Here is a 27,936-nt window from a genome sequence, read left to right as displayed (position 1 = left end):
CATTCCTATATTTATGAATGGTAACCCTCTCACTGAGTCCTCTTTCCGCCTTCTTGGATTATTGTTCACTGTAATGGAAACCATACATACAATCGATTGCAAAATTAGAATCTGTTAAGATTGCTTATTTTTCTCGTGCTCGCACTTTCTTACTTCTGATTCACAAATATAGATTACAAAATCCTAACAAAATGAGAAAACTTAGATCTGCGGTGATTCTTGTTAGTCAAGTTTGCCTTCTTGAGCTCTATATTTACTATATATTGTTTTTGTAGAAGCTAGTTACAGGGATTTTTTTACTGTCAATAATGTGAAATTGTCATGTTGAAATGATTGCGACATTCTTCATTGCACCGACATTTAAGAAAAATATGACACTTTCAAAAGATTTCCTTACCCTCAGACATAATAAAACTTGACATTGACGGTGGAGTCTTATTTTTCAAATCCATCTTGAACCTGATTTCCGAACAGCAATAAAATCAAAAAGTCTAAAAGTATAAAAATTGAGTTGGCTTTAAGTGAGATATTTAAAAGAACAGGTGTCAAAAAGCTACTACTTGTAGCCATCTCAAACTACATACAACAATATGAACTTGTTTTGGACCTAATGTAAGTCAATGACATTGATTTCATTATCGAGTTAATTATCTCATTGACTTGCATTAGACCCAAAATTGTTAGTTGTTTGATATAAAGCTTGTAAATATTGTCTGTGGAGTTCTGTGTTACAGTAGCAAGCAGCAACATAGAATCTACATAATTAACTAACTGTGGTTAACTGTTATTAACGGCCTAGTTATATGTTTTTAATCATAAATACTTTTTTTATTACTTTCTTTATAAATAAATACTGTCTATATATCGTTTTGTAGTTAATCTTATATTTGTATATAAAAACTATAGCATTTATGAGAATTTACAAAAACCCGTAAAAGAATATATTCAACAAGTCAATTTAGGATGTAAGAATTGCAGCTAACTCAAATTCCTGAGATTTAATATGATAGATCTAACTAAAAACAATGCTCCGAAGAGGGTGATCATTCAACTTGGCAACTTTTTTAAAGTCTGAAGTTGATGCCTTTAAGTCGCTTTGTGGGTTGACTTCTACATGGAAGCTTACACACATATAATTGCTGTTACATATAATTGCTGCACGTTTATCTATAAAATTTTCATTAATTGAGAACTTGAGTTGTTGCAAAACAAGGACCAAGCGTAAGCCATATAAAAAATATTAAGGGGTCGTCCATAAATTACAACACGCTTTAGGGAGGATGGAGGGGGGGAGGTAGGCAATTATGTGACAATTTGTTACGAGGAGGAGGGGAATCTCCGATTTTGTGACACAACCCTTTTTTTTCTAGTTTAAAATCTAGAGAAGACTTTCTTTTAATTAAAAGAGCATCCGCCCAAACCAAAACCCTCACTTGATGTATTTACATGTTAATTGTAAAATCAACTGCGCCCAAGTCTTACTTAGTCAATGTGTACACTCCGTTAACGGAGTAGTTACACCCTGCTAACGGACTGTTACAGCTGTAGACGAAACGCATTGTGCCTACGACTGTAACAGTCTATGTGCAGTGCACGTTCTGCGCTTTGACTTTATATGGTCCAAGTGCAGAACTTGGACCATATAAAGTCAAAGCGCAGAACATGCACTTTGACTTTGTATCAAAGTCAAAGTGCATATATAGTTGGTGCATAAAAGTGTGAAAACTTTAGTGCTAAAAACTTAACTAACTAAAATTAAAAAAAATTCAACATTTAGAGACGAAATTGGAATCCTTGGATTACTAGCCTGAAGCGGAATTCACTCCGCCACGCTAACATTGCCAAATTTGAGAAAATTATATTTATAAAATAATATTATTTCAAGTCTCTATCGAGAGAATAGCTTTTTAAAATTGGGATCATCGATGCTAGTTTATACAACTTTACACGGAACTATTGGGGTGACAAAAAAAAACATTAAACAGACTGAAAAGAACTAATGAATTAACTCAAAGAAGCTAAGAAAATTATAAAAATTGTTATATCTTAAATTTTTAAAAATTTTATTTTAGGGAAGGGGGTACAAAACTGTTGCGTAATATTGGGAGAGGGAGGTTCAATAAAATAAACATAATTTTTGGTCTTGAAAAGTCTTGTCAAGTCTTGATTTTCTTGAAATTATTTTTATGTAACAAGACCACTTTGAAAAAGTATTGATATGGCTTGAAACAAATTTCAAGACTATAATGGAATTGTCTTGGTATTGGTATTGAAATAAATTTTTTACGAGACGCAGACCCTTAATAAAAACACATGAAAAAAAAAGTTCGAAAAAAAATAAAAACAGTTTTTAAAGGTAAAAAAAAACTAAAATTTACGAAACAGAATAGTCAAAGACAGAGATAAAAAATCAAAGTATATAAAAATAGAAATTAAAATAAAAAGAACTTATCAAAAGTTCAAAAATATTATTCATAATAATTGCATACATCTGCAACTAAATTTAATTTTCCATTGCAAAAAATATTTCTGATTTCTTCATTGTTTTTTTCTTGTTTGTTTTGTTAAATTATTATTTGTGACTCATTTCAAATAATTTTTCAATTTTTACATTAAACTTTTTTTAAATATATTCTTTCGTAAACATTTTGTTTCAAAATGACTTTTCAATCTATTGTAAAAAATTTCTTCTAATAATGTTTCTAGTAAAATATTGCCAAATTCTCTATGACTTGCGTTTTTCCCGTAACCAAAAAAAATAAATTTAAAACTTTTATTGTGAAGGTATTCCTTAGGGTATTGCTGGTTTAAAAAATCAAAAACATAAAAAATTAAAGGTTGCACTTTCTCACATTCATATATCATGTGAGCAGTATTTTCAACTTTATTTCATATATCATGTAAACGGTATTTTCATGTGAGCGGTATTTTCAAAGTTAGAAAAGATCAAATATGTCCTCAACGCAAAGCATTGCGTTGACCTATGTCCAAGCATTGCGTTGAAGACATATTTGATCTTTTCAAACTTTTATATCAAACATCTTTTCATTTGTGGGCAATAAAATGTGCTGTTTTATATCCGATTTCGTTCGCTTTATTGTTAGTATTTCTTTTAGAAAGGTTAAGGGAAAAAAATTTCCTATCTTTCTCATCTATACTTTCCATACTTTCAAATAAAGTCTCCCAATTATTATATTTATATTAAATTTTTTTAATTGGTTTGTTTAATAATTTATATAAAGTTAAAACTGTTAGATTTTTCCATTCGTATTTCGATATTCTTTTGCCTATATCTTGAGGGGCTTTTTTATGATCATATTGTTGACCTTGTTTTAAAATTTTTTGTTTCCAGTCCATCGGAAGGGCTTTAATAATTTTATCTAAATCTTTTTCAGACAAATTTATGCTTTTATAATTCAAGAAACCTGGTTGAAATGTTTTAGCAATACCAGCCACTATCACGATGTCATTATTTATATGTACTCTTTCTGGAGTTAAAAATTTTCTGGGTAAGTTTTTTATCATTTTATTATAAAAAATTTTCATTAATGGTAGGTTATGATTTTTTTTTTAAATCATGCCAATTGTTTAATAGCTGAGCATAGAAGGATGGAAGTTGTTTAATCGGTGTAGGATTAGTTTTAAAAATGTGAATGTTTAGGTTAGCGTTTCTATGGGAATTTAATATACTTATCATTGCATCTTTCCATGGTCCATTAATATTTTCATCATGAATTTTACTTATCCATTGCAATTGAATAGCTTTAAGTTTATTTGTTAGGTTATTTAAACCTGCACCACCGTATTTTATTTTTTGCTGCGTTTTTATTTTGTTTAGTCTGCATATTTTACTACCCACAAAAAATTTATTAATCTTTGTTTCCATTTTATTTAAAAATCCTTCACTTGGAATGGGAACAATAAAAGTTAAATGTTATTTTGCTGTATAATCAATGAGTTTATTATAGTTTTTTTACCTTTTAAGGATAGTATATATTTTCCCTAATTTTGAAGAGTGCTTTCCATTTAATCAAAGCGCTCTTTCCAATGGATTTTATAAGAAAACTTCCCGTTATTAGAGAAAACTATTCCCAAACTTTTAAAGATATTTTCTTCCCAATAAAAATTTAAATATTTGTTTTTGTCTTTAAATACGTTTTTTCCTAACCATATGCCCCAGCATTTGGCTAGGTTTATTTTAGCTCCTGTTAGGTTTATTTAAGGTTTATTTTATCCTTAGGTTTATTTTAGCTCCTGTTGCATTTTTATTTAATTTTAAAGCTTTAACTACTTCTCTAATTGAATCATCTCCATTTAGAAAAAAATTAGTGTCATCAGCGTATTGCTGTATTTTTGTTTCATTTCCTTTAACAATTATACCTTTAATTTTTTTGCTTTGTCTAACAAAAGTTGAAAAGATTTCTGCTTGAATGATGTATCATTGATAAAGGACAACCTTGTCTTACACCTCTTAAAATATTTAATTTTTCTGATAATAAACCATTAATTTTAATTTTTGCAAAAATTTTGTTATAGATTATTTTAGTAAAAAATATATAACTTATTCGGAATCCAAAATGTTTCAAACTTACAAACAAAAATCTCTATCTATCCTATTAAAAGCTTTGACCTGATCTATGGAAAGCATAATTCGCGCGTTTTAGCAATGCTTATGATATCCCTTAACTATAAATTAAGATTATAGTTTATAGCTCTGTTTTTAATACATGATGTTTGGTTACTATCTTCTATATATATAAAAGGCAATGTGTGTGTGTGTGTTTGTTTGTTTGTTTGTTCTCTATAGAAATCCAAACCGCCGGACCGATCTCGATGAAATTTGGCATGGGGGTAGTCCTCGAGGGGGAGAAGGTTCTTAGCTGGGTTTTGACCCCGTATCCCGATCCCCGGGGTCAAGGGGGCCATTTTTTGGGCCGATTTTTTAGGCCTATTTTTGGGCCCATTTTTGTGTACAGATATCAGGTAAGCCAGTTTAAATATTGGCCCGGGCAACGCCGGGTAACTCCAGCTATATATATAAAGGGCAATGTGTGTTTGTGTGTGTTTGTTTGTTTGTTCTCTATAGAAATCCAAACCGCCGGACCGATCTCGATGAAATTTGGCATGGGGGTAGTCCTCGAGGGGGAGAAGGTTCTTAGCTGGGTTTTGACCCCGTACCCCGATCCCCGGGGTCAAGGGGGCCCAAAAATGGGCCCCCCTGACCCCGGGGTCAGGGGGGACCATTTTTTGGGCCCATTTTTGTGTACAGATATCAGGTAAGCCAGTTTAAATATTGGCCCGGGCAACGCCGGGTAACTCCAGCTATATATATAAAGGGCAATGTGTGTTTGTGTGTGTTTGTTTGTTTGTCTTCTCTTCTATATATATAAAGGGCAATGTGTGTGTGTGTGTTTGTTTGTTTGTTCTGTATAGAAATCCAAACCGCCCGACCGATCTCGATGAAATTTGGCATGGGGGTAGTCCTCGAGGAGGAGAAGGTTCTTAGCTGGGTTTTGACCCCGTACCCCAACCCCCGGGGTCAAGGGGCCCAAAAATGGGCCCCCCTGACCCCGGGATCAGATGGGACTATTTTTTGGGCCCATTTTTGTGTACAGATATCAGGTAAGCCAGTTTAAATATTGGCCCGGGCAACGCCGGGTAACTCATGCTAGTGTATTATATTTAATAATACATTTCTCAGTTTTTTTGCTAAACATTTTGTGAGGATTTTGTAATCTATATTTGGGAGTGATATAGGTCTCCAATTTCCTATAACATTTTTGTTACCTTTCTTAAATATACATGTGGTCATGGCTTCTTTTTGGTAATTTGTCATTTCTCCGGTAAACAAAACATCATTTAAAGTATCAGTTAAATCTTTTTTAATTATTTCTAAAAAGTTTTTGTAGAATTCAATAGTCAGCTCGCCCAAGCCGAGAGATTTGTTATTTTTCATTTATCTTAAAGCTTGTTTTATTTCGCACTCAGAAATTTCTTTTTCTTGAATTTTATTTTCATCTTCAGTCACTTTCTGAACTTTAGCATTTAAAAACAAAACATCTTGAGAAGGTTTGTCATTTTTTTTCTTATTATACAGTTTTCTATAAAAATTTTTAAATTCAGCCAAAATTTATTTTTGTTCTGTTTTCACCTCCCCGTCACGAACATTTATTTCTGTGACATAATGTTTCGCAAGTTTATGTTGTTCTAAAAAAGTTTTGAACATTTTTCGCCTTTCTAATCTCCAATGAATTCTCGCTCTTATCGCCGCCCCTTCTGCTTTTCCTTTTTTAATATGTTCAATTTTAATTTTGACATCATTATATAACTTTTCATGTTGTTATTAGATGTATTTTTTTAGATGCATTTTTCAATGTTTTAAAAAGTTTTAATTCTCTTTTTGTACTTTTTTTATTTTATTATTTTACTAAACCTTTTCGAAATTTCTTTTATGTTTTATTTACCGACTTCCCAATCTTTAATATTTTCATATTTATTTTTTTGGTGTGTCCATTCGTTTAAGCTCGCTTCTATGAGATTTTTCTACTCTTTATTTTCTAAATGTTTATTATTTAAAATCCATATTTCTGATCTAATATTAATTTTTTTTGTATTTTAAGACACAACTTGAGCGTTATAGTGATCAGTTAAAATAGTTGGCTCAAAACATGTTTTAATATTTTGTCTAGCTTTTTTGCTAACATTGATGCAGTCTAGTCTCGAATGAGACATGCCGTTGGCTGCGAAAGTATTTTCAGTTGTATTGGGATTAAAAATTCTCCAAACATCTTCTATTTCTAAGAGATTTAATAAAGTTTTTAAAGTTTTGTTTGACGGACATTCTCTTCTAAACATGGCAGGGTGTCCATCTTTTTCTGACAAAGTTATGTTAAAATCGACCTATCGTTAGCGTTTTCGGCCACAGTCATATCCACAACCGAGTCGTCATCAAAATAGCACTCGCTTGATACTTTCCTTGCTGCTCTTCATTCAATCTTTCTTTTTCTGAGATTTTATCTTTATCACACTGTAAAAGTATCTTCAACAATGACCAGATTTTCAACCGGATGATGGTTTTGTTTGTTTCGTTCAATATTTATTGCTTCATCGAAAGCTGATAGATATTCTTTTTGTGTGTGAAATTAATTTATTCTTAACTTCTTCAGGTAAAGCAAGGCTATTTTCGTCTAAAAAATCAAAAGTAGTTTTATTTTTTGAATATACAAAATCTGTTACCTTTCCTCTTGTAAGCAATGTAGTTGAGAACAGAGGTGCTTGTGGTGTAAATTGATACGTTGGTTGTTTCTTATCGTCTATTTTTTGTTATTCTACTATTGGAGAAGTTTTTACAGTTTTTATTTCTTTTTTTTTCGTAAGTTTTGTGTTTAATCGATATGACACAATCAATATATGGGTTTAACATCTCGATTAGTTCATCGTCATTTATTATTGCATCACATTTAACTGTGATGAAAAAACCGCGTTGTTCCCTTCTTCTGAAAAAAACTAGTGAGTTACAATCAGTGACTGAAATTTCATTCCTTGTCATCGATATCGCATCACCAATCGAATTAAATACCGCTATCCATCGACGATCTTGATGGTAGGTAAGGTTTTTTAATTTATTTCTTCCCACTATTTCATTAATTTTTTCGATGATTTCTTTAGCTCGTTAGTTAATATAGAATTGATTCCATGTCTTGTTAAATTTTAATCTCTGATGTTACGTAAATTGTGTAAAACTTTATAAGTTACAAGAGTTCAAATCTAGTTAACTTGATATAAACCTATATTGAGCAATTCAATATCTTGTGCAATATCTGTCCGCTTTCTCTACGCCATCTTTCTAACTCAACTTTTTCTGACTTTTACTCTAATATTCTTCAAATAAAAAAGCAAATCAATCAAAAACAAATTATCCTATTAGTTCTGACGTAAAATTTCACCCTTAAGTACACCCTTTGAAAGGTGTATTTTAAACTCCTTTAAAAAAAATCGGGAAATCAAAATAGTTCATGTTGATAATAGTTCATTTACTTGACTTAAAGTTACAGAAAAGTTTGCATTTATTGTCGTCATTTTTGAACTAATGTTTTAAAGATTTTTTGGCAAACCGGTTGCGTTTTTAAAATACATTAGCGTTTTTAAATTACGGTAGCGTTTTTAAATTATGTAAAAATTTTACTGCGCAATTGTAAACTGTTTTGAACTTTCCTAGCCGTAAAATTGTTACGTTAAAATACGAAGGAAGTAACGTATGGTATTGACAAGGTGAGAAAATTTTATATGGCGGAAAGTAATGTTTAATTAACTTAAATCGCTTAAGTAACTTAAATAAAATTGTAAACCAATACTCTGAGTGGTGGTTACCTTACTGTGAATCAATAAGCAAAATATTTTTAAATATTAATTAGAAAAAAGTTAAATGTCTAATAAACGTTTATTTAAAATAAGCGTTTATAAAACAACTGTTATAATTCCGAAAACTCAGTCATGTTCTATTTCATTCTTAAATTATGTATTCATTTATGTATAAAAATATGTGCAATATCAAAACAAGCTCTATATTTCATAACAACTAACAAGAGTGTCATTCATATCATATTGTAGAGCAAAGCTTCACTCCTAGCATTAAAACTATGCTTGAGTCAAGGCCACTTTCATATGAATATCCTTGTAAATGCTATTTACATGCATACTCATATTAAAGTGTTCAGTTAAAGGTTTTTTGACATCTTCTGACATATGAAAGATGTCAAAAACCTAAATTTTTAAACTTTTGCCTTAAAACTAGTTAAAGTAGAATAACAAGCAATGAAGCATACTAGTGTGGATTTAAATACCTGAATGAAATATATTCAAATATTTAATTAGGCACTTCAGTTACGCGACTTTTTTCGTTTGACAAGTTCAAAATATAAATATGGGCGAATTTTTCGGCAATTTTTTCATACATTATTTTAAAGCTATCTAATTTCAAACCCAATTGGCAGTTATATTTCACTGGCAAAAATTTAAAAAAATTTTGATCTGTGAAAGTTATTCTTCAAAGTTTTTTAAAAATGAAGTTAGAAGATTTTTCGAGTCGTTTTCTCCATAGTTTATTTTATTTACACTTTTTGACAAGTACATATACTGTTTTAAATTGCTTTAAAACACCGCAAAAATCACGCGGGAAACTCTAGCACGTTTACAATGGGAGATTCTACCTCACCCTCCGTATTCATAAGACCTTGCGCCAAGCGACTATCACCTGTTTTTGGCCCTGGATAATCATATGAGGAATCGACAGTTTCAAAATAGAGAAGATCTCGAAAATGAGTTAATTCAATTTTTTAGCTACCAAACTCAAGACTTTTATAAAAATGAAATATACCAGCTTGTTTCACGAAGAGAGAAAGTTATTCTTGCTGAAGGAGATTATTTTTCAGAACAAACTTTATTTTTATGTGTATTTATTTAGGGATCTGCAAAACCGTTCGAACTTTTTGGTTGCCTGATAATTGTGCAGTTTTGGGAATTGGATTTAGTTAATTGCAACTTCTAAAATATGCTGAAAGTTTTGCTTTAAAACATAAAAAATTATTCAAGAATGGAACTCCCACAGAAAAATGGTGGCGTGGAATCTCCAAAAGGCACAAAGATTTAACTTGACGTCAACCAGAAGGTACAGCAGCTATTAGACACGAGTGTATGATTTGTAAAGTGTCGAAATATTTTTCCATTCTCAAAAATGTGGTAATGGAAAACAACCAGAAACCGCAAAACATTGGGAATATGGATGAGACTGGGATGCAGTTTGATTATTGTCCTGGAGAAATAGTTGCTAAAAAAGGAGTTAAGTATCTACCAGTCGTTGGTCAGGTAACCGGGAAACAATCAGAGTAATTGCTTGTGTCAATACGATGGGTAACTCTCTTCTGCCACATTTCATATTTAAAGGAAAAACTACTAAGTCTCTTTCAAGTTTTAAAATTGAAAATGTCTAGACAAAAGTACATAGAGTGTTGCAGACAGTGGTTGGACAAAGCAAGGCGTTGCATTTCTATTGTTTACAAAGACAATTTTTTCCGGAAAATTTGGATTTTTATAAATGTATATGAATTTGTTTACTCTTACAATATAAAAAGCTCTTGTTCTTCAACTTAAGCTTATTTTTCTAGTTTTTACAGAAATTTCATTGCCTTTGACCCAATTGCTCCATATGGGGCAAACAAACACTAGGATTCTTACATATATTTTGGATTTTCATAAATGTGCATGAACTTGTTTACCCTGACATTATGAAAAACACTTGTTCTTTAACTAAAATTAATTTTTACTTTTACAGAGTTTTAATTGTTCCCGGCCCAATCGCGTTGATTCGAAGAATTAGACCTAAAATTATTACATATTTTTTTGATATTTATAAATGTAAATAAATTTGTTCACTCTAACAATTTGAAGAGTTTTATTTTCTTTAACCAAAGTTAATTTTTACGGTTTCAACAACTATTTGTACTTTTAGCCCAATTTGCAACAAAATGGGAAAACGAGGTCTGTGTATTTTTACATATTTACTTAATATTTATAAATAAAAATGAATCGGTGGACAGATTGAAAAAGCTCTTTTTTTTTTAACTAAATTTAATTTTTATTGTTTTTACAGAGCTTTGATTGTTCTTGGCCTCAATGGGGGAAACACGCGCTAAAATTTTTACATATTTTCTTGATATTTATAAATGTAGCTAAAATTTGTTAAGTTTTATTTAAGGATTTATGGCACCAAATTTTGCTTATAAATTTATTTTTCAAATGCCATCAGTGAAAGTTTCAATGAAGTACTTATGCTAAATTATCTTTATTGTTTTCTTTTTTACTAAAGAGTCAAAGCATTTAGTTCTACACATTATTATTCTCATATTTAGCGGCTCCTAGGTAAGGATCCCACTGCTCGATTGCCCCATTTGGTGCAAATTGGTCAAAAGCTATATAAGCTTTGTTAAAACCGTAAAAATTAACCTTAGTTAAAGAAAAAGAGCTTTTTCAAACTGCCAGAGTGGACAAAATCATTTATATTTATAAATATTATGAAAATACGTAAAAATTTTTGGGCTTGCTTTCCCATTTATGGCAGTTTGGCCAAGAACAATCAAAGCTTTGTAAAAACAATAAAAATTAATTTTAGTTAAAAAAATGGGCCTTTTCAAACTGTCAGAATAAACAAATTCATTTATATTTATAAATGTTGGGAAAATATGTAAAAATATACAGAACCCGTTTTCCCATTTCGGGGCAAATTGGGCCAAGAGTACAAATAGCTCTGTTAAAATCATAAAAATTAACTTTAATTAAAGAAAAAGAGATTTTTCAAACTGTCAGAGGGACGCAAAATAGGGTTATTGAGCCCTACATAAATTGTCATAACTTGAGAACCAGTTATCCAAATTTAAAAAACGAGCTCATTTTAAAAACGTCTTTATTATCCGCGTACTTTGGTATTATTTATAGCCAGAGATAATGATAATTGTAAAGTTGTGTAAAGTGCCTAATTTCATTATCTTTATTGATTTTTTTTATTGAACTTAAGCTGAACCTGTTCACAACCAAGTAACAGTATCAGTAGTAGCCTTTCTGAATAAAGTTGTTTCTTGACATGGTTGTTTTAAAATACAATTATGTATCAAACTATAAATCGATTTCATTACATGATATGACAGGCAATCAGCAATGTGTGTTCTAGGTTAACTTTTTTATCTCTCTGCAAGGCCATCGACTTGTGGATACAAGTCAATGGTCTTGTAGAAAGACAAAGTCAGTCAACTAAAAAGGATACCAACAAGATTTATGTTTAATAATATACCTTATGTATAACGAAAAACCTTGTCATTTAATCAATATAAAGTACAAATATAGATTCATTAGTAGTTATTGCAGTCCTTTATATAATGACGAGGTTTAAAATAAACTTTACGAAAGAAAATAGGAACTGTGGAAAAGGTAAAGCCCAATTTATTTTGTACAAAAAATAAAAATAAAAACTTTCACAAAAAACATGCACCATCATCATGCACCATCATCACGCACCATCATCAAAGTATTTTGATGGTGTTGCGTGTTTTTTGATTTTAATCAAAAAATACTCTTGCAAAATCCTAAACGAGATAGCAGTAAAAGTAAAAACTATTTTCCTCACAGAGCTGACAATACCAGGGAAGGGAAGGAATGTAGGGAGGTGAAGATGGGCCAGTGGGGTGCTAGCCCCCACCCCACCCTCCACCGTTTTTTGAAATAAAAATTGTTTCAAAACTATGTAATCTACCTTTAGCGTGTGGGAATCCAAAGTAATATCAACAAGACTTCAACCTTATGAAACATTCTTCCAAAAAAATTCGCTTAAAAAGTTGTAGAAAAAACTTGGGTGTAAAATATTTATTATTTCAAATCATACTGATGGTAAAGAAAATGATTTATTTTCAAAAATGTGTATGTGAAAATCTAACTGAAACTGTTTTTTTTTTAAAGTTCTGAGTGTCAACATATACGTGTTTACAGGTTCTGAGTGTCAACATATACGTGTTTACCATGTTGTTTTGAAGCACATGTTATTAAAACTTTGTTCCAATCTTTGACTAAGATATTTAGCTTATGATGTAAAAAAAATCGCATCAAAAGTTGTACAGTAACAGTTGTATATGGGCGGTTTTTTCTTTGCGGTCATTTGCTAAACAGAAGAGTAGCTTAAATATCCTCGATCATTTTATACTATTTAAATATCCTCGACCACCTTATGGTATTCAAATACCCTCGACCATTTTAAACTATTCAAATATCTTCGATCATCTTTTCTTTTTTTTTAAAAAACAAAAACAAAATTATTTTAATGTCACTTAGTGAAAATTTTAGTAAACTTTATGCTGAGCTAAAATGTTGTTATTATTCTATTTATATTAATTGTTAATAAACACTTAACAAAATTGCATTTTTAGTTTTTTAGTGTTATAATTTGCTTCAAGGTTGAATTATTCTCACAACGTAAAAAATGCATAACTATTTTTGTTATAAACTTTTTTATTAGTTTAAGATTGAATTTCCTTGCACATATATGAAAACTGTTTAATGACAGAAGAATAATAAAAAATCCAATAAAATTATAATGATAACATTTTTTTAGCTTTAAAAATACTCTAATGTTATAAAACTACTGCAAGGGAAATTTAAACGCTTAAACGCTCCTACGCCGTAAAATTTTAATGGAATCATTTTTAAAATGTTTCACGGGCATAGTGGTACATTTTCAATTTAATTTAAATTGACTAGATAAAGTGACCCTTAAAAAGTTATAAACTAAAATGGTATAATAACATTATGTGGTTAATAATAAAAATGTTGTAACAACCATAATTTTAATGATAATAAGAAAAATAATAACAATAACTATGAGAACTTATGGTTTTTTAGATTTACAAGAACAATAACAATATCTTTACCACATTTAATAAATAAGTTCATTAAATAATATAATATCAACTGTAAGGTTTGTGGCTAATACGAGAAGAGCTTCCTTGTAAAGGACAATAAAATAAACAGAGTTGATAAAATATTTTTTTAATAAATAAATGAAAAAGTTAAAAAAAGATAAAAACGCAATACATATATATATATATATATATATATATATATATATATATATATATATATATATATAGAGAGAGAGAGAGAGAGAGAGAGAGAGAGAGAGAGAGAGAAAGAGATTACTGCACCTACTTATTATATAATATATTTACATATATATATTTATATGCATATATATATACATATATATATATATATACATATATATGCATGTATATATACATATATATATATATATATTTATATTATATATATATATATATATATATATATATATATATATATATATATATATATATATATATATATATATATATATATATATATATATACATATATATGCATGTATATATACATATATATATATATATATATGTTGAACGTCGTAATAGCATAAAATAAGTAATTATTTTTAAAAATAACACGATGTTTTTTATTCTTGACATGTTTCGTAAAATTTTATTTACATTTTCAAAAGATTATTTTACAATAATAAAAAACTCTGAAATATATATTAAAAAATAGAAGTCTTTACAGAGAAATATTAACGGACAAAAAATTATACATAATAAACCAATATATTTATTACAAAATAACTCAGTAAATAACCAATAAAAATAACCAACTGTCAAAAAAAAAATATATATATATATAAATAAACTGACAGTAAAATTAAATAGATAAGTTTATAGTATAATGTAAAGCTTGTTTATTAAGTGAGGGACTTTCCCACTTAATGTGGAGGGCTTCTTTTATCTTTAATTTGTGTTTGTTTGGGGCATTATCCAAAATCTCAAAAGAATCACAGTTAGCCAAATTTTTGCAATTAAGAGATAAATTTAAGTGTTTAAATATATGAGATTGTTTATCAATTTTAAGGTGCTCATTTGTTCTAGTTGCCAAGTGTCTGGAGGTTTCTCCAATATAACTGGCATTACAGCCAGCGCAAGAAAATTTATAGACAACATGAGATTTAAGCAGTTTAGGAAGTGACTCTTTTAAGCAAAAACAATCTTGTATTTTATTAGTAGTGAAAATTAATTTTATTAGAATATCCTTGCAATATTTATGAACAATTTTTGAAATTTTCCTTTTAGTGTAATTAGAGTACATTCCAATGTATGGAAGTTTAAAGTATCTTATATTTAAGCTATTAACAATGTTAGACACAGATGGGTTCATTTTCAATATAGGATTTAATTTCATAGTCAATAATTATCAATATAGGATTTAATTTCATAGTCAATAATTTTTTGTGGAAATTTATTATTTTGTAGAACTAATGATAGATTCTTAATATCTTTATCAAAACCAAACCAAGAATTATTAATTTTAAATGTACGATCAATCAAACACCGAACAAGTCCAAATTTGTAGCAAGAGGGAATAAAACTAAAAAAATTTTGTAAAAGACCTGTATACGTTTTTTTGTGATAAACTGAAGTCGTAAACGAGTTGGATTTTTTAATAAGTACATCTAAAAAAGCAATCTGGTTATCTTGTTCTTTTTCCATAGTAAATTTCAGATTTTTATGTTGTTTATTGAGGTGTTTGAAAAATTCTTGAGCTTCATATTCAGAATTAAAAATAGCAATTATGTCATCGACATACCGTTTATAAAAAAATGGTGCTGTAAAAGAGCAGTTCTTCCTTTTAAACATCAAAATGTTATTCAAAATCTATCCTCATATACATTACAAGATGATGAACTTGATTTACTAAACAATGGTCTTGGTTTCGCTTTGCCACCAGCGTTTATAAAAAAGACGGATGTATTCGCTCAATTTGATTGTATTTCGCAATTTCTTAATAATCAACTGAAAAACAGCGATTCAAAACCTCAACTTAAAAGTGAACTTTCCCATTTGGCTAACAACTACGTATACAAATACACTCCATCTGAAAATTGTCTAAGAAAACATAAAATATTAAAAAGACTTCGGAATAATGAGAACATTGTTATTACACGACCAGACAAAGGAAATGGTATAATTGTTCTTAATAAAATTGATTATATAAATTCATTACATAATATTATAAGTAATAAGACTAAATTTAAAGAATTAAAAGAGGATCCAACTATAAAAAGAGAAATATCTTTACAAGGGTATCTTAGAAAACTTTATGAGCTTAAATGTTTTGAAAAAGACATTTACACTAAAATCTATCCTGTAGGATCTCAACCTGCAAGAATTTACGCGTTACCTAAGATGCACAAAGTTAGTAAAGATAGTTCTCTTCCAACATTTCGACCTATCATCTCAACAATCGGAACATATAACTACAACCTTGCCAAACATCTCTCTCATTTATTGTCTCCATATATACCTAAACAATTTTGCACTTTAGACTCATTTTCTTTTGTTGAAGAATTAAAACAAATTAATGTAACTAATAAATTTATTGTTTCATATGATGTTGAAAGTTTGTTCACGAATATTCCTCTTAAAGAAACCATCAACATTGCAACTGATTTATTTTTAAAGATAAAACTAACTCAAAACGTTTTTCAAAAGTTCAATTTAAAAAATTACTTCAGATTTCCACATCCGGTTCACATTTTCTATTTGGCGGTAAATATTACGATCAAACAGATGGCGTTGCTATGGGTTCTCCTTTAGCGCCCATCTTAGCTAATATTTTCGTCGGTTATCATGAACAAACATGGGTCAATAACTGCTCTTTTACAGCACCATTTTTTTATAAACGGTATGTCGATGACATAATTGCTATTTTTAATTCTGAATATGAAGCTCAAGAATTTTTCAAACACCTCAATAAACAACATAAAAATCTGAAATTTACTATGGAAAAAGAACAAGATAACCAGATTGCTTTTTTAGATGTACTTATTAAAAAATCCAACTCGTTTACGACTTCAGTTTATCACAAAAAAACGTATACAGGTCTTTTACAAAATTTTTTTAGTTTTATTCCCTCTTGCTACAAATTTGGACTTGTTCGGTGTTTGATTGATCGTACATTTAAAATTAATAATTCTTGGTTTGGTTTTGATAAAGATATTAAGAATCTATCATTAGTTCTACAAAATAATAAATTTCCACAAAAAATTATTGACTATGAAATTAAATCCTATATTGATAATTATTGACTATGAAATTAAATCCTATATTGAAAATGAACCCATCTGTGTCTAACATTGTTAATAGCTTAAATATAAGATACTTTAAACTTCCATACATTGGAATGTACTCTAATTACACTAAAAGGAAAATTTCAAAAATTGTTCATAAATATTGCAAGGATATTCTAATAAAATTAATTTTCACTACTAATAAAATACAAGATTGTTTTTGCTTAAAAGAGTCACTTCCTAAACTGCTTAAATCTCATGTTGTCTATAAATTTTCTTGCGCTGGCTGTAATGCCAGTTATATTGGAGAAACCTCCAGACACTTGGCAACTAGAACAAATGAGCACCTTAAAATTGATAAACAATCTCATATATTTAAACACTTAAATTTATCTCTTAATTGCAAAAATTTGGCTAACTGTGATTCTTTTGAGATTTTGGATAATGCCCCAAACAAACACAAATTAAAGATAAAAGAAGCCCTCCACATTAAGTGGGAAAGTCCCTCACTTAATAAACAAGCTTTACATTATACTATAAACTTATCTATTTAATTTTACTGTCAGTTTATTTATATATATATATATATTTTTTTTGACAGTTGGTTATTTTTATTGGTTATTTACTGAGTTATTTTGTAATAAATATATTGGTTTATTATGTATAATTTTTTGTCCGTTAATATTTCTCTGTAAAGACTTCTATTTTTTAATATATATTTCAGAGTTTTTTAATATTGTAAAATAATCTTTTGAAAATGTAAATAAAATTTTACGAAACATGTCAAGAATAAAAAACATTGTGTTATTTTTAAAAATAATTATATATATATATATATTTATATTATATATATATATATATATATATATATATATATATATATATATATATATATATATATATATATATATACGACTATATGTTATGGAAATTTACATAAATTAAAGTTGTATATATTCCTTTATATATTTAAATTTGATCTTAGATTTTGAATATATAGAGCTATTTATTTTCTGATATGTAAACTTTGAATTTTTTTCCGTCTGTTTTTAAATAAATTATTATTTTAATTTAAGATAATTACATAGAATTATTGTCTTCTAAGAAAGCCATGGTGTCATCTTGTCATAGTACTTCGACAACTTTATGTATATACAGAGTTTGCTAACAACGATTCTTCTTCAGCTTTGTCATGCGCATCGTTTTCATCATTTTGCATTTGAAAACTTTCAATGTTATTATTTGACCGATAGTTACTCTCTAGTGAGATTTTCTGCAAGGTATCTTGATCCTCGTCAGATTCTTCAGCATCCGAAACACTTTTAAGGGTGTTGGCTGTAGAGCCATCACGATATCGTACCAAAACATTTTCTAAGTAGTTATTATGCAAGTTTGCAGGCAAAACCTTTGGAGAAATACTCATTTTTCTTTGATTTGAATCGCTTATATTCTGAGTTGATGATTCCGATAACGAACGCAAATAATTTAAAGCATGACTATTAGTGCTTGACCAAACGTTAGATTCTCCACTACATAAACCTTAAAATAATTTTTTTTAATGAAAAATAAATATTTGTTTTCAAAAAATACTTTTTAATCAAGAAAACTAAAATAGTCTGGCTTAAAATTGATAAATTTTAAGCAGATTATTTGACTCTTTTTCGAACTTAATTTGCCTTGACTTCCCAAAACTTACCATGACTTCCCAAAACTTACCTCGACTTCCAGTGCTTATTTTTCTGGCATTAACACTAACTTTTCTTTCAATTCTATTTAAAAAAAACAAAAATAAATAAAAGTTTAGAATAAAACTTAAAGACAAATTGAAGATTAAAGTTAAAAGAATAGAGTTGTATTACTCGTATAAATTGTTAAATACTAGTTACATTTAACTACTAACATGAGTTGTTTTTGCCCCCCTCCAACTAGCGAGGTTTTTTTAGAAATAGTTGCTTGTCCACTTTCGAGAGTTTTTTGAACAGCTTCTTCTTCTCTTTTTTTTCTTTAATAAAAAAATAAAAAATTCTTAAAAAGAAATATGTATCATCAAAATGCAAGTAATAGCAGACTTTTAAATTCTATATGCTTTAGTGTGAACTTAAGCGCTAAAGGAGACATAAAAAAAGATTGCTGATAAATCTAAGTATAATTCTTTTATTTGTCAAAAAAAGGTTTTCTAACAAACCCTAAAAGGTTAGTTGTTTGCGTGATTCGCCATAGAAAACTAAGCAGCCGCGGCATAGTGGTTAAAGCGCTTGTTTATTAGCAAAAGATCCGAGGTTCAAAGCGAGCTCTGGGCATATTTTCGCGTCATTTGTAAGTAAGGAAGAGTGAACTTCCAAGTCAAATGCTCACGCAACAAGACCGTTAGGTTTTATTATAAGAAAAAACACAACATCTCTTACCACATTTAAGCCGATAATTATAGGTATTTGAGAAAATAAAAGTACGTACGCCATAACTTCTCTGTAGTGGTTATACATGACGTAAGCAATAACTCCACCAAAAAATACACAAAAGCAGACGACCACTACAATTAAAAATAAATTTCCTTTTGATTTATCTAAAGTGTCATGAGGAATGTGTACAGTCACATTTATGACATTTTCATTGGTAGACGTAATGTTTGCAACATCGTATACGTCAGTTTGCTTTAAATAATTCGTAGAAATCGGGGACTTTCTCAACATTTGCAATCTAAACAATTGTTATAAAAATAAATATCGGTAATAAAAATGTTTTCTTGTCTCATATCAAAACTTTAAAACGTATAGAATTTTTCATTCAGAGCGAGATTATGAAGATTTTCCAGATTATAAGAGTTATTATGATTAAAAGATATAATCTTATTTAATAATTATTGTGTTTTTAAAACGAGAAATTATTGATTCTAAAAACATGGATATGATTTGTGTATTATGTATTTAGTATTTAGTAAAACTTTCAACAAATTTGGAAAAATTAGGAAATATTTATATATATATAATTATATATATATATATATAAATTTATTAAGTTGATTCAAAAAAATGATAATAATAAATAAAATAGGAAAAAAAAAAATTGATTTTAATCGTATAAGTGCTTTTTAGAGGGATAGTTTAGTTTAAAAAACTACTGCGATGCTAAATTTTAGACAGTAAAACATCAAATGTCAAACTATTTGGATACAAACCAATACCTTTGGCCTTTAAGGGTTTTAGCAGGCGTGGCTGTACTCAACAGCCTTGGTCATAAACACTTTTCTGGTCTTCTTCTAGTAATAAAAAATAGTATATACACAATATATACATTTTTAAATAACGAACAAGTGTAGCATGACACTCCTTAAAAAAACAACAACACCGATTTCACAAAAAAAAAAGTCAACATTTTCAAATAACATTTAATTTGCTAAATATTATAGAATTACTTGTTTTTTATAGGTAATTATTAAGTTGCTATACAATTACCTGAAAAATATGTTTAACTAAAAATATGTTTAAAAACTCTTGCTTGTAAGAATTAATTGGCATACGCATATAAAATGTTTATGCAATAAAACAGACGGACTAGGTAAATCAAAGATTATCATAAAATTAAAGTATCCTAAAGTTTGGTTTACAACCATCCATTGAAATTCATATAAAAGAGCTATTTAAAAGAATTCTATAAAATAGATATTTTAAACGGATTTTAAATTATCAAGCTTTACAGTGTTCATAATAGAAACTTACATGTAATATATCTTTTATTATTATATATTATATAAGTTTTATATAATAAAAACCTAAAAAAAATAATTTTAAATATCTGAAAACTTTGCATGATTATTGAAAGGGTTAGCTAGGGCGGTCAAAATGTTCTCCTTGAGGGTCCTAGAATTTTACAAGGTATATTATAAGCCCTAAAAAAATTAGATTTTCTCTTAACTATTTTAGCCGCCTCAATTTTTTACTAGCTAAGAATCTTCTAAGGAGTCCGGGTCAGAGATCTAAAATATTTTTTTATACAATTCATCAATTCAAAATAATTTTAAAAAAATGTTTTTAAAAATCAATCAAAAGTTTATAAATAAACGATATAGTTTGTATAATATATCAAAGCGTAATCAGTATGGGCGTAAATATATATTTTTAGTGGTCAAGAAAGGTAACTAATTTATAGAAAAATAAGGAACCATTTTACTAAAGCGTTAGGAAACGTTATTGCTTACTTATTCAATTTTATAAACTAAACCAAACAAAATAGTTTTACTAAAAACATTCAAATCAAGCATACTTCACATCAAAATTGTGAGCTTAATGATGAAATGGTAGAAATTGTATGCTTAATTAAAATGAAAAAATAAAAGCTTGTTTCTAATACTTACTATAAATATTACACTCATATTACTTACCGATATTCCTGTTTAAATATTTTAACCAAATTGAGCTAATCTAACTCACAAATCCCCCCCTTCCTTTTTTTCATTCTTTCCCTCTTTTTTCAAATGTCAAATGTTTTAACATTATATATATATATATATATATATATATATATATATATATATATATATATATATATATATATATATATATATATATATATATATATATATATATTGCAAAAGATGCTTATTCAATTTTAATTTTTTTTTTTTAATTTCTTTTTTATGGATATTTGAACTTTTTTATTAACAAAAAAATTCAAATATCTATATTCCATTCTAAAGAATATTTTTTCAAGTCTCCAAAATCCAGATATCAAAACTTCTGTTTTTCAGTTTCGGATTAAACATTCACCGAAAAATGAATTGTAATTAATTAAAGATAAATATTAAGAACTTTATAGCAACATTAAAAAAAGTTCATATACTAACATAAATTTATATAGCAACATTTAAAATAATTTATAGCAAACAAAATTTTTTATAGCAGATAGATATGCATGCGCCAAGCTTTTACTAAAAGAAATTAATGCTTTAAACGTATGCGAACTTAACATTTATTAAAATTTATCGTTTATGTTTAAACTTCATAATAACATGCTTCCATTATATTTTCATCCAAATTTCTCTTTAATTAATCGCAGATACTTAAAAAGATAATTCGATTGACAACTTTTACACTTAAAAAATCGGGCTACTCAATTACTTGTCGGGGTTCACGTCAGTGGAACTCACGTCAGTGGAACTCACGTCAGTGGAACTCACGTCAGTGGAACTCGATCCTGAATGATGAATAATTAAAGCATTTTTTTAAAAAACCGTGAAACAACATTAGTTAAATTTAACCAATAAAAACATTTTTTTGTGTTTTTAATATTTCAGTATTTGTATTTTTATTTTTTGTTTTTACCTATTACGGAAAAAAACACATCAATAACTCTATTTTAATTGTGTTCAGATTGCGCAGTTAAACATCCAGTGCAAAGTCCGTCGGCTTACTATATGCTATCGTTCTAATTCGACAACTTCTGACATTTGCTCTTGTTTACTTCGTTCTTCTTAAGACTCACTTACTCTTGGTCCGTCGAAGCGGGTTATAACCCCTTTTAGTTAGCTGAACTCACGTATCTGCTGGCCTTGGTATGTGGCTTTTAAATAGCAATTAGCCGAAGGAAGAACAAACCACAATAACACTCGTTTTTATGTATTTACGATTGTATTTTTAACTTTTAAATATGTAAGAAATAATTTTATGCTTATATATTTAATGAATATAAACTCACTTTCTAGTTCTGTATTTTACCACCAAATAGTTTACATGAAAACAACTGAGTTTATTGTTATATATTTTAAAAAGATCATTTTGATACTATGAAAAAGTTAGAACCACTACATTCCTACACCTTTTATGTTTTTTTATATTTTCTTTAAGGTACCACAGAAAAAATCTAGTATGCAGATTTTAAAGTATAGTCCATTATCATTATGTCGTATTATATATTCATATTTTTTCTTATAAAAAACAGTTAAAAAAACTCATTAATTATTCATGATTGCTAAAATTAATCTTAAAAATACTTATTAATTATTCATAATGGCTGAACCTCTAATGAGGTGGCGAAACTAAAAGTTTTAAAACTATATCACTCAAATTCCAGTTTTCAAATGAAGCTAAAACTTTGCATGCTCGTTCAGATAATAGATTGGCGTTTAATCATTTCCTTGAAAGTTTCTTCAGATTTTAATGAAAATCAGCTCCAGAAAGCACTAGAAAGCGTACTTTTATATACTTTTAGGAACTGCTAATATCCTATTTGCGAGTCTACTAACCAATGTTTCCTTGGTTCAATTTTTTCGATACTTGAGTATATCAGTAGGTTGGGTGTAAGGTAACTTTTCCAAATTAAACTCTGCTTCACAATATGCTTTTGTTGGATCTTGCAGAAAGTTCTTATGCGTAGTTTCTATAAATTGTTTTTAAGGTATCAAAAAAAACATTTTATGTTTTAAGCAATAGGAGTATCATTTAGCAATTTTGACGACAACAAAAAATTGCGACAACAAGTTGTCACTAATCAATTATTTCATATCTTGTAGAATAAAAACTTTTTTTGATTTATAAAAAGATTTCATAAAAAATTTATAACGTCTTAGGTCAAGAAAATGAGCACTTGTACAATTTTTTTGATATTTTACATTTTATTTGATATGAGCAATTTTTAATAGTTGTTTTTAAGCAAACTAATAGTAATCTTGTATATGGTTGTTTATTGGAAGTTCTTATTTATAAATATATATTGAAATTTTGGTATTATAGGTGTGTTAAAATTTGATGTTCTTTTAGCAAGCTATAATTTTATTAACAGATTGTTTCAAGTCCAAATTGGAAATAAAATAATATTATTCCAAGAAGAAATTAAAATGTTGTTGCAACTCGTTGTCAGATCATAAAAGCGGGACTTCACAACTCTGCAAAAACGCGGGACTTCACTTCAGCGAAAAAAACAAATTTTTTTGTAATACTTGTAATAATCATATTTGTAATTATACATGCAAAAAAAAAAGTTTAATTTTAGAAACATTTGTTTTTTAACACCAAAGTGGGAGCTTAAGCATCCTGAATATGCTGCAGCTCCCTAAATTGCAAAAGGAGTTCCGTTATGAAAGATTTCTTGTTTTTACCTAAAGAAGTTAGAACTCTTAGATTTCTTGTTTATATCTAAAGAAGTTAGGACTCTTTTCTTGTTTCTGGAGAAGTTAGGATTCTTAGTCAATAATAGTAAGCAACCAAGAATCAGTCTGAATGCTTGGAAAAAAAGATGTCACTAACTTCAAAAACTACTTTTTTGTTTGTAGCTACAAGTACAAAGTCGTCTACATATGATTATTATAAATGCGTTATAAATGATCAAAACTTTTATATTTGAACAACAATATTTAAAGAAGGCTGAAATATTATTTTAAACTAAATAACTAATAAATTCATACATTTTTGCTCCAAAAAGTCAGAAAAGAGAAACTGCTAAAATGTCACCACACAACCAGTTCTTTGGTCTGGATTTAGGTTTAATAAAGAAATATTATGTTATATATTTTTTAGCAACTTCAAAACCAGTATAAAACTTTTTTGACCAATTTTAAAACCAGTATAAAACCTTTTTTAGCAACTTTAAAACCACTATACAACTTTCTTTAGCAACTTCAAAAACAGCATAAAACCTTGTTTAGCAACTTCAATACCGCTACAAAATATATATAATTTAAATTAGGTAAATGGTGGCATTTTGTGTTATGGTACAAGTCAATAACATACACAATATAATAATGTAGCAATTTAATCACTATTAAACATTAGGAGATAGTAAAACATAGTACATACTAAAAAAAAGTATCCACAGGAGTTTTCTTTGTAAAAATAACTACTCCAAGCATGAATTCATAGTTACCTGAGTTACCAAAGTTACCTAGTTCGGTTTTTCATTGTTGTCAAGAATTACTCGGCGGGAGTTATTTTATATGCAATTTGTTATTCTAAATATGTGCTATAGAGATAAAAAAAAAAAAAATCATTAGACTAGTACGACGAATAATAATCTTTTACCAATCTGTTTTAATAATTTTTTTTTTTTTTTTTTTTTTGCCGCAAATTTATTTCTAAGATTTTACTCAATTGTTTTTATTGTTTTTATTTATTGAATAACTCATGTTAATTTTTCTATTTTTAACGATTAACTTGAATTCAATTAAAAATAGTTATTTTTTATTTTATTTTTAATATCATTTATAGGAAGACGATTAAAAACTTATATGTAAGTTGTTTATTCATGATTTCTCGATAAGAATAATTTTTTTAGTATGGTATAGAATTGTTATCCGGAAGATTTCGCTCAATTCCGGAAAAATAAAATTCTTACGTAAGGATATTGAGAATCAGTAATTATTTTTTTTTCGTACCGAATTTTACGAAACAAAAAACCCTTTAATGTTCATTTCGCAAATGCTACTTACAAAATGTAGCTTTTCGCAAATTGAATTACGAAATAAAACTATTTTGCTACATACCAAAGAAGCGCTTACGGAAGTCGCACTTGCAAAACGAACTCTTTTGCTAAAAGACGTGTTGAAGTCTATAAAAAAATTTTGTTGGTCAAACGGATATAATTATAAAAAATAAAATTTTTATATACCAAAATGTTCATAATAAAATTTTATTTTCAGTTTTGCCAAATATGAACATTTCAAGGTTTTATTTTTTAAAATATTGATAAAAAACCAAATTTCTTTCGAAACGAAACTCTTTTTCACCGCAACTTGCGAAACAGTTCTTATCGGAAAAAAACTTATAAAACGCGCCATAATAAATATATTTAATTACGTTTTATGAATCAAATACGTAAAATTAGCTAAGTAATTAAAAACTAATTTTTTATATGATATTGATAAGTTTCAGTTTTGAACTTTTATAAAAAAATCAAGACTTTCATAAAATATACTTTTTAGAATTTCATTTAATGAATTAAATAATGTAGATAACTTGAACAACATAAACATACAAATGCAATTGCGAAATCGGGAAACAACTCATTTGTTGAAATCAAAAAAAGAATTATTTAAGTGACGAATGCTAAAAATAGAATAATTCTATATTTAGTCAGTTTCAATTTTTTTATTTTTGAGGTACTCTGTTATATGCGCTTTCGCTTTTATTACCTCAATAACAACCAATAACTTTAAAAAAATTTTCAAGACATTCTTTTTCAATGATTTTCTTAAAATGTTTTCCTTAATAAATTAAAAAAAAAATGTCAGGGTGGGAAGGTGGAAAAGGCATTTGTTGCCTTTATATATATATATATATATATATATATATATATATATATATATATATATATATATATATATATATATATATATATATATATATATATATATATATATATATATATATATATATATATATATATATATATATATATATATATATATATATATATATATATATATATATATATATATATATATATATATATATATATATATATATATATATATATATATATATATATATATATATATACATATATATATATAGCGACCTTATTTTATTTAAATAATAAGTAAAAACACTTTTTTGTATAACAGTTAAATGAATGCTTTCCCAGTGAAAAATAAAACCGCGTCCCACATGGGTTCCGGGTGGGTTCCGTGTGGGATTGATGGGATTTACGTGGGACGGATTTTCCCATGTGGTATCCGTATGGAAATTTGTCACCTTAAACCCATGTGGGATTACCCATGTGGGAACCACATGGTATTTACACACATGGGAAATCCCACGTGGGTTTCCTGTTAATTAATTTGAAAGCTGGAAACAAAAAAAAAACTTTTTAAAAAAAGTTAAAATAAAAATTTTTAAACCGACATTGCATTGCGTTTATATTGTGTGAAAATACTTTATATTAATATAGAGAATGGCAAGCAAGTATGTAAGTACCACGAATAATGTTTATGTTTCTTTATAGAAATAAGATTAAGATTTGTGCAAATAGACGTATTATTCGGATAATATAATAGTTATTTGAATTTAGATTTTGAGTAAATTATTTGCAAACAATTAACTGATGCAAGTTGAAATGTTGTCAAAAACCAATTTTGCATGCATGGGACACTGCAGTGTCCCACAAAGAAATGCAGGTTTGAAAGAAAGAATTCCCAATTTTCTTCATTAAAAAAAAAAAAAAATAGGATGGAGATGGGTTTCTGTAACTTTTTTTATGCTCCAAAACTTTAGATAAAATAACTTTAGATAAAATAAGGTCCTTAAGACTTAAGGGACTTACGAACTACATTGAGGAAGAAAAACAGGATATTTACAGAAACTTTTCAATTTTTAATTTGGAGTACCACAGTGTTATTGGGAATAAAGCCTCTGGATCTAGTTCTCAAAGTAATATGATCTAAAGTAATGTTTAAATAAAATAATATGCTTTGAAATGCATATAGTTATACATATAACTCCTGATAGTTAACTATATGTATAACTAGTTATACATGTAATTTGTTATAAAAACTTATTTTTTAAGGTTATGCTTAAACAAATTAGTACAAATTAATTCAAATTCAAGATTTAGTTCAAGTTCAAGTTAAAGTTCTTATTTATTCATTGTTTTTGTTAATTTTATATTTATTTGTTCAAATTTATCAGTTAGCACTATTTTTTACTACAGTAAGAATGTTTATCATTGTTGAACATGATTTTATTAGTAACTTAATTTTATTTTCAACATATTTTGACAACACCCTTTATATTTTAAATGATGACAGCTTTACTTTTCTATTGATGTTAAGTTTATTACGTTTCAATAACTCAGATTGAATCTTAACTGAATTATTGTAAGCTTTGTAGGGGTTCGTTGTATATCAAATGGTGTTGTAAATAAAGTAAAAATAATATATATATAAATATATATATATATATATATATATATATATATATATATATATATATATATATATATATATATATATATATATATAACATTAAAACAATAAAATTGATATTTTATTGTTTTAATGTTATTTATTTAAAATTTCACTTTAAAATGAATACCATTAACATTGTGATGATAATAGCATTAGGAAACTAGTATTTATGTATTATTATTATACTATAAATAAATAGTTTTTTAATTCATTTTATAAAATAGAGACTGACAACTGATAATTAATGGAAATAAATACAAATTATAAAAATTATGTAAACTTCATTTATTATTTCTAAATACTATATTAATGTTAGTCTACAAAGTTAAAATCAATT

General features: G+C 27.6%; 2 protein-coding genes across 3 annotated transcripts; one reads left to right on the top strand and one right to left on the bottom strand.

The window, feature by feature from the left end:
• The first annotated feature begins 9,777 nt into the window (after positions 1-9,777).
• On the top strand, positions 9,778-16,705 carry LOC136083502 (uncharacterized). The gene is made up of 3 exons (XM_065802904.1): positions 9,778-9,864; positions 14,494-14,603; positions 15,194-16,705. Exons 1-3 carry the CDS (start codon positions 9,778-9,780, stop codon positions 16,233-16,235), a joined length of 1,239 nt encoding a protein of 412 aa, XP_065658976.1. The 3' UTR covers positions 16,236-16,705.
• A 1,005-nt stretch (positions 16,706-17,710) lies between these two features.
• Positions 17,711-24,456, bottom strand: LOC100198147 (uncharacterized). 2 transcript variants are annotated; one of them, XM_065804058.1, is made up of 6 exons: positions 24,105-24,456; positions 19,890-19,964; positions 19,163-19,405; positions 18,609-18,710; positions 18,425-18,477; positions 17,711-18,247 (listed from the first exon to the last, which is right to left on the bottom strand). In XM_065804058.1, the coding sequence occupies exons 3-6, from the start codon at positions 19,396-19,398 to the stop codon at positions 17,853-17,855; spliced, it is 786 nt and encodes a 261-aa protein (XP_065660130.1). In that variant the 5' UTR covers positions 19,399-19,405; positions 19,890-19,964; positions 24,105-24,456; the 3' UTR covers positions 17,711-17,852. The 2 variants fall into 2 exon arrangements, with proteins under 2 accessions (XP_065660130.1, XP_065660129.1); XM_065804057.1 differs by lacking the exon at positions 24,105-24,456 and adding an exon at positions 20,161-20,292.
• Between the last annotated feature and the right edge of the window lie 3,480 nt (positions 24,457-27,936).

The sequence above is a fragment of the Hydra vulgaris genome, chromosome 08 (assembly GCF_038396675.1).
Source record: "Hydra vulgaris chromosome 08, alternate assembly HydraT2T_AEP".
NCBI classification, from domain to species: domain Eukaryota; kingdom Metazoa; phylum Cnidaria; class Hydrozoa; order Anthoathecata; family Hydridae; genus Hydra; species Hydra vulgaris.
Note: the sequence above shows the minus strand (reverse complement) of the source record. Positions and strands in the feature narration are given on the sequence as shown.

What these genes read in the sequence shown, in the direction of transcription:
- LOC100198147 (XM_065804058.1), bottom strand. Translation starts at nt 19,398, where the DNA reads ATGTTGAGAAAGTCCCCGATTTCTACGAATTATTTAAAGCAAACTGAC. An exon ending in CACTACAGAGAAGTTATGGC is followed by an intron (nt 18,711 to 19,162) that starts GTACGTACTTTT and finishes TTTTTATTAAAG; the next exon opens with AAAAAAAAGAGAAGAAGAAG. An exon ending in AATAAGCACTGGAAGTCGAG is followed by an intron (nt 18,248 to 18,424) that starts GTAAGTTTTGGG and finishes AATTATTTTAAG; the next exon opens with GTTTATGTAGTGGAGAATCT.
- LOC136083502 (XM_065802904.1), top strand. Translation starts at nt 9,778, where the DNA reads ATGGATGAGACTGGGATGCAGTTTGATTATTGTCCTGGAGAAATAGTT. An exon ending in ATCTACCAGTCGTTGGTCAG is followed by an intron (nt 9,865 to 14,493) that starts GTAACCGGGAAA and finishes ATCAATTTTAAG; the next exon opens with GTGCTCATTTGTTCTAGTTG. An exon ending in AGATTTAAGCAGTTTAGGAA is followed by an intron (nt 14,604 to 15,193) that starts GTGACTCTTTTA and finishes CTTCATATTCAG; the next exon opens with AATTAAAAATAGCAATTATG.